This window comes from Telopea speciosissima, chromosome 10, assembly GCF_018873765.1.
Source record: "Telopea speciosissima isolate NSW1024214 ecotype Mountain lineage chromosome 10, Tspe_v1, whole genome shotgun sequence".
NCBI classification, from domain to species: Eukaryota; Viridiplantae; Streptophyta; class Magnoliopsida; order Proteales; family Proteaceae; genus Telopea; species Telopea speciosissima.
Window position 1 is genome coordinate 4,185,872 of NC_057925.1, and position 13,853 is coordinate 4,199,724.

Consider the following 13,853-nt stretch of genomic DNA (forward strand, 5'->3'; position numbering starts at 1 on the left):
ACTTCATGAAATATAAAAAGAAGCATAAATTACACATCACCTCCTGCTTTTTAAACAAAACTCAGATCACCCCTTGGTTTTTGAAAAAACTCACATCATCCCCTGGTTTAGACCCCAATATGAAAAATTAGTCTCTACCGCTAGTTTTATGCTGTTAAGTGATGATGTCAGCCAGTTAAATAAATTTAAATCCCTAAACTACCCTTGCCTAGTGTAGAGTTACTTTTTTGCCTTGATCTAAAAACCCCAAAACGATGTGAAGTCTTACTTTTTTTTTTTTAAAATTAAAACAAAGAATCAGAGAGGGAATATTCCCTCCCTCTCCTTCCCCAAATTGCTAAACAGAATGGAGTTAGGGTTTCAATTTGTGTATTGGTTACTTTCAGATCGTCTTTGATGAAAAGTGCTGCTCCACTCATTACTCCAATATCTGAGAAAACAAATTAAGAAAGAATATTAAGTACAAATTAACAAGAAACAATTAGCAACTTGCCTAATAGAACTGAAAACTTACCATAACCCAATAGGACTGAAGTCATGGAAGCTAAGGTAGCACAACTGAGAGCATATTTGTTTCTAGGGATTTTTTCCAGCGATTGAAACACCTCCGGTGGTCCATAAGCTACATTATTAGAAGCTTTGGGCTCTATCATTTTTTCTTCTCAGAGAAAGACAGAGAAGGAGAGAAGTTGTCAAAGAGCTACTCGCGAAGGTGTCGTCAATGGTGTTTGTGAAATTGGAAGAAGAATTGGAGGGTGAGGAGATGTAACCGAATTGGTGGAGGTATCGCTTGAGGAAGAATTGGAGAGTGAGGAGATGTAACCTTGGCGGTAATGGTGGTGGTGGTGGTGGTGGTGATTTAGGGTATAATTGGAAATATCAAAATTGATATCCTAAATGTAATTTACAAGCTTTGGATATCTAAAGTGCATTTTCTATAAACATTGGGTACCTCAATTGTCATTATTTATCTTATTTTAGTTGAGGTTAAAATTATCTTTTCACTTTTTGGTTTGACTTGAGATAACATTGTTACTGTAAAAGGGGACGGATGAGTTTTTAAAAAAATCAGGGGGTGATCTTAGTTTCGTTTGAAAACCAGGATATAAACATCAGAAAAATTACAAACAAAAATGAAGTCGGTTGATCATTGTAATATAGAGCTAGTTGTTTTCTTTCGAACTTTCAACATTTTTTTTTATGGGTGTGTCCGTTTGTAATCAAGAAGATTACAAACAGAATTTTTTATTGGACCTTTTTATCCATGGTAAAATGAACACGCCTTCCCTTGAGGCTGGAGACGAGTTAAATTCCATTAAGATGAAGTGTCTATTGATGTCATTTCACAGTCTGGTGAAACCGATATCGATAGATATTTGATAGGGATGTGTGGTTAACAATTTGTCACAGACGATATTGATTTTTAAAACCCTGACTGTCAATTGACACAGAATTTTGCCCCTCTCTTCCTGGAGTTGTTGTTTATTGGACTGAATTTTTAATTTTTATAGACTAAAATCGATGATATTTTGGGGCATTAACCTATTTTGATTTCCACAATCTAATTTGGTAATCATAGTCAAATAAGATACATGTTCCTTAGTCCTTTAATTTAACGCATTTCTCCTCCCTAATCACCTCTTGTGTATCCACCACAGCATATTGGACATCGAGTTAAACCACTGTTTTCCCCCCCATAATTTCCTGTTCTTTTGCTGCTGCTGCTGTTGTCTGTTGTAGATAAACAACTGTCTTCACCTCTACTGTGTATCCACCAAAGCAAATTAGACAGAGAGTAACCATCATCAAACCGTTTCAAGCTTCTTATCGTCTCTAAAGCTCCATACTTGTCATACATCCCTTCCAATGCATACACACAACCCTTCCACTTTTCTGTAACCAAGGCAGGCAAAGTCCAGTTTACTGGCTCTTTCACAAACCCAACATCAGAAAACAAAACCTCAGTGATGGGCAGTAATGGTTACACATGAATTCCAAACCTACACTCCCTCCAATTAGGTGGAGCAAACCAGAGTTTACTGTCCCTCTTGTTAGCCCTCAACACACCCACGACTCTGTTCTTCCTACTGAACTCAGCTTCCTACATGTTTTCCCCTTCCCTTACATGCCACCACGTCTGTGCAGATTGAATCTCCGTTGCTACAAGTGTTGAGCCAATGCCCACCAGTTGAGTGTTTCCATAACTCAATCCCATCAATGCCGCTGAATAGTAAGCATTAACTGCCTCGCTTGTGCTCATCTGATTCCTTCCGTCTGCAAATTCAGTTAGTCCTCCAACCCAAGAATGCAGCTTCCAGAGATCGAATTTCCTCAAACGCGTGAATCGGGAGTTTGGCAGCTTGCCCAGGGTCATAAAATCAGCCATTAGTGAATAAGCCTGAGGTCTATACTTCCTACCCCAAGCAGGGTCAATCTTTGCAAGCACAGCAATGGCGTAAAGAAAGTAGCCCAGAAGATAATGGTGATTATTGTATACACCAAACCCATACTCTGCTGCAGAATCCAATGATCCTTGTTTAGTTATAATTCCTCGCCATTTGGGATCATACACAAACCCATTGCCAATAAAATTCCCACCTAACTATGGCTCAATTGAGTTAATTAAAAACTTGCGTATCATTGGAATCACAAGGGGAAAGGATACCTCTGCAATCAATGCCAATCTAGCTGCTCTTGCAATTGCCCTTCCATGGTAGTAAGACGAATTAGACGTTATGGGAGACAATCTCAGACCATCAACATCTTTGCAGAGGGCAGAAATAATTTCTAGAAAGGACTCCTCATTGATCCCATTAACTGAATGCCAAGTTACTGAAACTGGGTGAGTTTTCAAGACCCACGAGTCTCCCACAACACCAACAAGCTCACCATCCATGCTTTTGTACTTGAATTCCTCCAAAACAGAAACATGCCCATCATCAACAGACAAGAGCTTTAGATGGAGAGGATGGGCAAGCATGAGCAAGTCTCCACATCCCTTCTTGCTCCATTTGTACTCCAAACAGAAGGGCTCAGTGAACACAGCATCTCCTGATGTCGGATAAGAACCACTGAACCTATCAAGGATCATTTCATTTTGTTTATTAAAATTAGGGAGGATGGCAAACCTGATTATTCCCCAGAATTTATCAGAAGTGAGGAGGGATGTGCTGCTGTGAGTCAAATTGATAGGCGACGAAGTGTAGCAGAGCCATGTTGATTGTTGTTGAGATGAATGGTGTGCTTTGTGAGGGAACTGTTGGGTGTTAGGGAGAGAACAACATGGATAGTTGAGATAAAAAGAGGGGTTGCGTCGTTGATGCTGCAAATCAGAAATGGGCTTCCACGGACAAGGAAGAATCGAAGGTCATCAAGGTCTAAGGTGACACTAAGATCACTAAAAGAGGAGACGATGTGTTTGTTATGAGCATGGCCGGCGGTGTTCTGTGCTGCTGATATGATGAGATCTTGATTGAAAACTTGATATGTGAAATCCGAACCGACGAAGCGAGATGGGTAGCAGAGGGAGAGGGCAGAGGAAGAAGATTTGATGAGATAAGGGTATATATATTCAGACTGATCGCCATTGTTGAGAACGAAGTTCTGGAAGAATGAATTGGTGGGAAGAGGGGATGAAAGGAGGTTTGGAGAGAAGACAGGAGATGGGTCAGGAAGAACAGTCGATTCGGTCCGAGGGAAGAGGAAAGGAAAAGAGAACTTCTGGGGAGATGGTGTCATTGTTGATGTTGTGGGTTCAGGGGAAGAGAAAGAATGGAATTTTAAAGTGCCTTCCACGTTTTCAAGTGGTTTGATGACTGTTCGTTTCTTCTTCCGATGATAGTACCTTTTCCAAAACGAATGGTTTGAATTCAAAGTATTACGAATAAAATCCATGTTATGAGTCCTACGATCACTCCACCTCTTTATAAATACAAATAAATGTAGTGGATTCACAACCAAATCTCTATTCTCTCACAAAGGTTTTGAAAAACAGAATCGAGAAATGGCATCGGAAAGAGAGACATCCATGCCTGAATCCTGATCAACTCATTCTGACCGTTACGGCGGAGGAGTGGCCTAAGATTAAACACATTCAATACATCAGAGGTTAGTCATCTACTCTATGCCTCTATGTTGCTCTCTCTTTCTTCAAAATTAAGTTTCATTTTCAATAATTTAAGTTTGTTATTCCTTTGATTTTTTTCTTCTTAAAAACTCCAATTAATATTTAACCGAGCTAAACACCTAAACAAACCAAACGGTACAATAGAAATTTTTAAAATCATACTCAAAATGCCTTAGAAGCCTCTATTTAATTATACCCAAAACTTTGCGTTACCTTGGGACTGTGCTTCAAATACTCCAATCTTCCATTCAATCCACGGATTCCAAACTTCCATGCGAGGAATCAGTCTTATTAGGTATTTCCTTGTTTAGGCCACAAACTGCCTAAATTTAAAAAACACTGTTTGACATTGTCTGGCGATGGCACTGATATATATAATGAAAATGTGCATAAACATCACCCAAATCTCATATGAGAACAGACAATGGATTAATTGGTACCCTTCAATTTGAAGATATTTAGTAGTCTGAATTCTTTTCCTAGCTGCCACCTAGGGAAAAAAATATGTATGATTACTTTAAAACATAGACCATAAGATTATTCTAAAACTCATTTATTTTCGGATTTTCATCCTCTCAAGTGCATTGCTCAGTGCACCACACTTAAGAATTCAATTGTAAAAACATGGGTAATGACGTCTTTTTATCTTCTTAAGTGTTGGGTGGATAATTGGATTCTTAAGTGTGATGCACTAATTTCCTTAACCTTAGGGATCATTTTACTTTGAGGTCATGAAATTTTAGCCAAAACCCATATCAACCCAAAAACTTGAAAGCCGAAACTCCAAGGAAAATTGTTCTAGTTTTTCAAAACATTCTTAAATTGCTTTGCAATCTCTTTCTTCTTTTCAAATAAAACATGTTGATTTGCTAGCTGAGAATCTGTGTCAAATGGAAAGGGTTTCTCCATCTCCACAAGCAAGGAATGGCTTCAACTCTGGCAATGTTCGGCAAGATTCTTGCCCCCATTGTACTCTAAAGCAATACAAAATAAGTCACTACTATTCTCTTGTTTGAGATATGCTTTTCTTTCTTTTTTTGGCATACCGGACCCATTGAGAGAATGGCTCGTAAAGAAGACTCTTAGGTTCATTAACTTCAATCGGATTTAAATCCTCTCCAACTCCCCAATGGTACAATGTATTGCAGATCAAGGTAGAGAGGTCAACACCTGGCAGACATGACATCTGTTGCCCAATTTTTTTTCCTTTCTTTTTGAACCTCGTCACCATTAGATGTCGCTTGTCAAATGTCTACCGCTTTATCCCGAACTGCACCGCACTGCACTTTTAGGGAATTGGAGAGGATTTAAATCCGGGTGGAGTTAACATGTAATGAATTTTTATTTTATTTTTTGGTACTCCATGAAAAATGTCCTTCATGTTAGTTTCAAAAAAAGAGAAATTAAAACGGAGCAAGATGCTTTCTTCGATTCTTTCCTTCCTGCAAAGGAAATCATTGATTTTGCTTTTGTAGATTGGAGTAGGGCCAATATTAGTCTGAGAATGCTTTTCTTGCATTCACATGGATCTACATGCATACACGGGAAGTAAAGTAAAGTAGCAGAACCACATTGATTAAGTTGAGCGTTGGGTCCCAAATCCCACTGTTTGGTTTCTAAACCTCATCTCTTCTGAGTCCCATTCTCATGCTAGAGTGGAAACATCCTTCTTGCTAGAGTTGAAACATCCTTCCCAAAACAGAGAGAGCGAAAAATGGCCGAAGCAAAAATAGTTGAAGCGATTGTTGTGAATGGTGTGGGTGAGATACTGAAGAAGCTGATCCCCATGGCAACCGAGGAGATTGGCCTTTTATGGAATGTCAAGGAAGAGCTGAAAAAGCTGGTACGCACTGTCACTGCTATCCAAGCATTACTAATTGATGCTGAAAAACAACAAGAAAAAAAGGAGACCGTGAGACTATTCCTGACAAGGCTTAGAGATGTTGCTTATGCTGCTGAAGACGTTTTGGATGAATTCGGTTATCAAACCACAAGGCTCCGGGTGAGCAACAAGGTGAGCAAATGCTTCTTCCACTCCTCAATTTCAGTTGTTTTTAAATTAAAGATGGCTCATAAGATCAAGAATATCAACAACGAGTTTGATGAAATTAAAAGACACATGGATTCATTCAATTTTGTGAGCTTCTCTATACCCACAAATCCTCAAAATAGAAAGACCACTCCCATAGAGACATTCTCTTATGTGGACGAGTCCGAAGTTGTTGGAAGGGATGTTGACAAGTCAGAGATAGTAAACATGTTAACTGGCTCTGTAGACAATCAAGCTATTCTTTCAGTCCTTCCCATAGTTGGAATGGGAGGACTTGGAAAAACCACACTTGCAAAATATGTCTACAATGATGGTCTTGTAGCCAAGTATTTTGATAAACGAATATGGGTCCATGTCTCTAAAGATTTTGATGCCAAGAAAATTTTGACACAGATCACAGAATCTGTTACCAATAGAGCATGTCCCTTTTCGTCTATTGATGTGATACTGCGGAATCTTAAAGATGAGTTGCTTGAGAAACGGCTTTTACTTGTATTGGATGATGTATGGAATGAAGATAGTGAGCAATGGGATATGCTTCTGTCTTCATTAAAAATTGGTGCAAGAGGTAGCAAAATCATTGTTACTACTCGGGTTGTTGAAGTTGCATCAATGATAGGCACACTTGCTACATACCGCCTTAAAAACTTATCAGAAGATAATTGTTGGTCCATTCTCATGAATAAAGCTTTTGGAAATGGAGGGGCTGGAGCGACTCCAACTATGGTGGCAATAGGAAAGGAAATTGTGAAAAAGTGTGGAGGTGTGCCATTAGCCGCAAAAACACTAGGAGGCTTGATGCATATCAAGAAAGATGAACAAGAGTGGTTATCAATAAAGAATAGTGAGATTTGGGCTTTACCTATGGATAACGATGGGATCCTTGCTGCACTAAAACTGAGCTATGATCACTTGCCATCACCTTTGAAACAATGTTTCGTATATTGTTCAATATTTCCAAAGGGTGCTTATATCTTCAAGGATGATTTAATCCGACAATGGATGGCATTGGGATTTCTTCAACTGTCCATAGGAGATAGGCCAATGGAAGATATTGGAAATGATAACGTCAACTATTTGTTGTGGAATTCATTCTTCCAAGACGCTGAGAAAAATCGTTTTGGTGAGATAGTGAAGTTCAAGATGCATGATCTTGTTTTTGATCTGGCACATTCTCTTTCAAGGTTTGACAATATAATTGCTGGGGTTGAAGAGTTAAAATACAACTCTGATGTTCTTTATTTGAGATTGAATATGGATGGTGACATAAAAATGATTCAAGAAGGCTTATGTACAGTGAGAAAGTTGCGGTCGTTGCATTTGAAATGCATGGGAACCGGAACTTCCATTAGCAGCAATGTCCTTGATATTCTGTTCAAAAAATCCAGGCATTTACGTGTTCTTGATTTATCTAATTGTGGAATTAAAGAGTTACCATCCTCCATTAAGAAGTTGAAACACTTAAGGTATCTTAACCTTGGGGGCAATCCAATTGAAGCATTACCAGCATCTATCACCAGTCTTTACCACTTGCAGACATTGGACCTTGTCTATTGTCCTCTAAAAGAGCTTCCCGAAGATATGAGGAAACTAGCAAACTTAAGGCAACTTATTGTTTATCAAAAAGATGGATGTTTGAGTCAAATGCCAATTAAAATGGGGAGATTAATTTGCCTTAATAATTTAGAGACATTTGTTGTGGGCCACAAAAGGGGGCAGCATATCAAAGAGTTGCAACACCTGGACCTTCAAGGAGTTTTAAATATCTACAATCTTGAGAACGTGAGAAGCAGAGGGGAAGCAGAGGAGGCCAATTTAATGGGAAAAGGAAAGCTTGTTGTGTTGCATATGTATTGGGGAAGTCGTGTTTGGGGTGGTGATAGTAATTCTTCTATGTTGGAAAATGACAATAGAAAACCTGTTGTTGACGAAGATGATGTACTAGAAGGTCTTCGACCTCATTCGAATCTGAAACAACTTTCAATCGGAAACTTTGGAGGTGAAAATTTACCTCAATGGCTGATGAGTGGGTGTGAGTCATTTCTCCCTAATTTGGTGAGACTCTTTCTAAAAAACTGCGAGAGATTGAAACATGTCCCTCCACTTGGACAGCTACCGTCTCTTAAGGTTCTTCATCTGAAGGGAGTGAAAAGGATGAAGAGTCTTGGAAGTGAGTTCTATCATGGGGATGTTAGCAATAATAGTCAAGCTTCCCTAACTACAACAGCGTTCGCTTCATTGGAAGTGCTTACCTTCGAACAGTTGCCCAGCCTAGAAGAATGGAGGGAACCAGCACAAAGCTCATTATTAGATTGCCCTTCCTTCCCCCGCCTTGAGCAGATATTTTTACAAGATTGCCCCAAGTTGGTGACCATGCCCAGTCAGTTTCCTTCTCTTAAACTACTCCAAATCAGAAGAAGTAATGGCATCTTGCTAAGTTTAGTTGTGGAGGTTCCCTCTCTTAGGGAACTAGAAATAATTGAAGTGCCAAAGCTTAAGTTTTTGCCCAACGGATTACTGCACAACAACATCGAAGTATTGCATATTGAGAAATGCCCCAACCTTGAAGCAATTATTACGCCAAGTGAGGATGAGGGTGTGCAATACCTCCCACCATCTCTTGAAAAATTGGTGGTAAGTGGTTGCCCTTCTCTAACATCTTTGCCAGATCTACGAGGTCTGCACTCTGTTCAGAAATTGTATTTTCTATACAATGAAAAGTTCGCTCGATTACCAGAGGGTCTACACACCCTCAGCACCCTTGAATTGTTGAGTATTGGTGGGTTTTCATCAGAGCTGGAGTCTTTTCCTGACTTGGAGCCTCTCCAACACTTGCAATCCCTTCGACACTTACGTATAACTGGCTGGTCTAAGCTTACGTCTCTTCCTGAGCAACTTCAAAGTCTCACCCAATTAGAAACGTTGGGAATACATGTGTTTCATAGTCTACCAGCTCTGCCGGAGTGGCTAGGGAACCTTTCTTCGCTTCGATCGTTGCTTCTTAAAAAGTGCAATAATCTGATGTATCTTCCAAAAGAGGAAGGATTACGATGCTTCACCTCACTAGAGTGGTTGATTATTTCAAGTTGCCCCTTTCTCAAAGAAAGATGCACCAAGGGAAGAGGCGAGGAGTGGCCTAAGATTAAACACATTCAATACATCGAAATCGATGGCCAATATGTGTAACTAGTGCTCAGTCTTTCTTCAAAAGTCAGGTTAGTCATCTACTGTATGTTTCTTATCTATCTCTGAAGCATATATTATTTATTTTTAACTCTTCTCTTTTATTGTTAGGTAAAGTGTTCAAAGATGGTGGTCAAGCTTCGGAATACTTATGAGGATTTAGTTTCACTTGTTCAATCAAGGTTCAATTCTGGTATCTCTCTCATTTATTTCTTGAATTATTTTTTCGTCATTTTATTCCTTCAATGATCATTAGGGGGATTGTTTAGTTTAGGTTTATTTCAATGACTTGGTCGGATTTTCAACAATTTATCATGCTAGTTGACTTGTCTCTTCTCACCTCAAAATTAAAGCACAGATAGTAGACAAAACATAGTCAAAATGTGTCCAAAACTCTCTAGCTCTGATATATTTCTGAGAATCTTCACATTGTCTTGGGAGTGCACTTAAAATACTCCAATCTTCCATTCAATGCACAGAGTCCAATATTCCACTGGAGGAATCAGTCTTATTAGGTATTTCCTTGTTTAGGCCACAAACTGCCCAGATTTAAAGAACACTTTTGTCATTGTCTGGTGATGGCCCTGATATATAGTGAAAACGTGCATAAACATCAACCAAATCTCATATGAGAACAAACAGTGGATTAATAGGTGTCCAGAAGTGTTACTGTGGCAAAGGCACAGATGGCATCTACTAGCGAGGAAGTACCTTCGATTTGAAGATGCTTAGCAGTCTGAATTCTTTTCCCAGCTGCCACCTAGGGGAAAATATATCTATGATTACTTCATGGCAACCACTCTATGGAAAAATGCTATATATTTCTTTTAAATTCTGTATACGTAATGCATTAGATAACACAAGTGGAAGCAATTTCTGCCTAAGCATGGATGGGAGAACCATCAAATAATGGTCTGTACTCCCACTTACTTGGTGGCATCCATCATATGGGGCACTCTTTATTTTCCTCTGTTCTTCTCCCTTTCCCCAATTCTTCCCCAGTATAGGAAATGAAGCACTCTTGATGGTATCATTATATTTTACTTATTCTCTGATAGAAGTTTTAAGGAGATGAAAGGGATGACCGTAGGGGCTTATGAATATGATATTTTGGATGCTACAGAACTGAAGAAAATGGGCAATACTGAGTAGCTTTTTTTTTTTTTTTGGGTGGTATGTGAAAGCTTTTGTGAATGACATTTTGCTGTTTATAGTGATGATATCGACTGGAATATTAGATCTTTGAGATCAGATTTCGTATGAGATCTTTTTCGCTTTTTAGCATTCATTTCATCTAGATATATGAGCTTGATGTGTCCTCTGGTTGTGAAGTTTGCTTTCAATGGTTGTAATGATTTTGTGTGGTTGAATACCTATTGGATATGGGAGAAGGTCAATCTCTGTACATTGTTTGTCTTTCAATGGTTGGTATATGGTCTTTGCATGTCTTGATCAATAAGAACTGTTTCAAATGCCTTTGCTTCAAGTATTTCAAATTTCCAAAAGAGGAGATTCTGATTTTCAACAAGAACTCTAATCTTACTTAAAAGATACTTTTGAAAGAAGCTCAATCATCTAGCAATTTATTTAAAATGAGTAAATTATTTTCAGGTGCCGGTACGTCCTCCAACTGCCCTAAGTAATAAAAAATCTCTAACAGACAGGAAGCAAGTATGCATTCAGACCCACATCTAGGGAATTTCTTCATGAATTAGAACACATCAAACAGTTAATCTCCTATGTTGGATGCTTTTGTTTCTCTTGTAACCACGAAAACCCTGACACACCAATAAAGTGCCTGCATGAAAGATAAACGGTTTGACAAGAACTGACTTCTTTGCATGTATTGTTATACCGCACCCGGATCATAATTAATTTTTATTTTCCCGTGGCGTGTGGTTATCAGCGCCACGTCTTTGAGTGAGCTGTTCTCCTTGGTGGTCAAACCGATTACAAATTATTGACCATGTCACGGGCTTACCATTGACACCCCATGGCAAAGGAAATAGTAAGTTCTAGCCCTTAATTTTATTTATTTACCCTTTTCCTTGATGCCCTCGAAGTGCGGGTCAAGATTTAGACCGCCCGGGCTATTTTAGTTGAGTTGGGAATATTCTATTTGTGGGTCCCCCTTATTTAAGGGAGCGTGTGATGGGCTTATAATCCCATGGTGGATGGACCCATCCCCCAGTGGGTTCTTTTCTATTTGAAACCTATGGCGAGGAGGCCCATTTAGTTAAGAGGCCCGATCGACTTGAGGGCCCATTTGACTCTATTTGACCCAAAGATGGGTTAACCCATTCTGTACCCTAAATAAGACCATGGGTCAACCCATTAAGCCCTCTTGACCCATTTAACTTAAACTACCCATTTGGCCTAATGACCCATTTATCTTGGATCCACCCATTTAACTATTTGACCCATTTAACTTAAAGGACCCGAAGCCCATTTTCTATAAATAAGGCAAAGGGGGAGAAGGATTCATTTTCATTTCTTCTCCCATCTAGCCTAAATCGTGGAAGAAGAGAGAAAGAGGAGAGAAAGGAGAAAGAAGAAAGAAGAAAGAAGAGGAAAGAAGAAAGAAAGAAGGAGAAAAGGAGGAAGAAGGGTGGAGAATCTTGGTTGGAGGTTTGAAGATCGCTTCTTGGAGCCTCAACATGGAGCCTTCTACCTTGGGGTGGGTAAGCCATTCAATCCCATCTCTTTTCTTCTATTTTGGGTTTTGGGGTTTGGGAAATGGGAGAAATTCGACCTAGGGTTCTCTTGGAACTAAGGAATCGATGGAACCTCTAAACCTAGATTATGGTGGAGTTATTTCACTCCATTACAAGCCCTAAGCCTAAGTAATCTCTTTCCATTTAAGAAATTTAAGGTTTCTACCATATTATGTCCTAATTTAGGTTCTCTTTGTTTTCTCTTAAATCCATGGGATTACATGGACCTAATGAGGTCTTAGAACCCTAATGGACCAGGAGGAAGCTTTCTTGAAGCCTCCCTACCTTTAAACCCCTTGGAAAATGAATCCAGTGAGAAACCCTTCAATTTTCGGTTCTGCGGTATGTGGTTTTACGCTCGGATTGATTTTAAAACCACACGCAACCGACCTTGACTAAAACTATCCTAAGCCCCTGGTTAGCTAGGATTTACATGTGGTTTTGACACTGCAAGAAACCACCACGAAATTACCTCCCTGAAAAGGCCCCTGTGAAGCTCGGATTTACACTCAGATTGATTTTAAAACCACATCCGCATCCGACCTTGACTAAAACCTGTCCCTGGCCCCTGGTTTCTAGGATTTACGCTCGGATTCAGTTTTCGAAACCACACCGCATCCGACCTTAACTAAAACCGTCCCGGGCCCGGGTCTCTAGGATTTACATCCGGTTGCAGAATTTGGGCGTGAAACCACACCCGCAACCACTTCACTGAAACCTTATACTTAAATGATTAATGGGAGACCTTTTGGGGATCCGTCCCTTTACTTAATTAACCCTATTTTCACTCTTTATTTAGGTTTAAAGTTTTCATCTTGTGACGTGTTACTTGATTTCGGCGACAACTCATAACATCGGGCATAACACATATTGTGAGTGGGTTTGGTTGTTTGGGCTTGATATTATTATTGCATTGTATATTATGTCATCATTATAAATTATTAAGCATCTTGCGCATATTGCATACTTTTATATATGAATGTTATGATGTTAATTAGAGATGCTTTACTTTGATGGGTCTCGTGCGGTGGGTGCGGTGCAAGCTCCGGATAATATATATATTTATGAAGAAATTATGTTGAATGTCATGTTGCAATTGTATGCGCGTGCCGTCTTGTGCGTAAGGCACTAAACCGAGATGAAAAGTTGATGCGCCCGGATTACCTCTCGGGACGATAGGACTGTGGTAGCGTGGCTAGGATTTTACACCCTTATGCTCGACCCTTACCAACAGGGGTTTAGGTGTTGGGTAATCGATGCGCCGGATTACGTGGAGGTGGGAGAGGCAGGTCGTGGTAGTATTGGTTATCGGGTCCGCGGTGAGTGGTCTTGGAGGCTTCGATCGGCGTAGGTCCCAGGGTGAAATTGAGGTTTCATTGTGGCGATAAGTTAAGTGACCCACAGTGTCTCCCGAGTTATCGCGATGGCATATGCCATTGACTTAGTTGTGATGTTAGGTGAAAAATTTACTTAACATGTCATGCATCATTGGACTATGTGAATTGTGTGTTTGTGCATCCCCATCCCCTCATTGGCTCGGTGGAGGCTAACCCCCTCGTGTGCAATTTTTAGATTATGATGCGGAGTACGGAGGGCGGAAGGCGTGTTAGAGGAACATAGCGGGTGTCCTTGTGACAATTGTGCCTACGGGCCGTGAGAATTCAGGGACTTGTTCCCCTTTTGTTTATTTTAGGGCGTAGGCCCGTGTATAAACATTCTAGTTATACCCTTGTTGATCATTATTAGATGGTAATGAAAAATGGATTAACTACGGTATTTA

General features: G+C 39.8%; 1 protein-coding gene and 1 pseudogene across 1 annotated transcript in view; one reads left to right on the top strand and one right to left on the bottom strand.

The window, feature by feature from the left end:
* Nucleotides 1–1,630: 1,630 nt before the first annotated feature.
* Nucleotides 1,631–3,894, bottom strand: LOC122642278 (annotated as a pseudogene).
* Nucleotides 3,895–5,840: 1,946 nt separating this feature from the next.
* Nucleotides 5,841–13,853, top strand: part of LOC122642279 (putative disease resistance protein RGA1) — a 30,360-nt gene continuing 22,347 nt past the window's right edge. Inside the window, exon 1 of the mRNA XM_043835720.1 lies at nucleotides 5,841–6,174. Coding sequence (XP_043691655.1) covers nucleotides 5,841–6,174 — 334 coding nt within the window. The remainder of the gene's footprint in view (nucleotides 6,175–13,853) is intronic.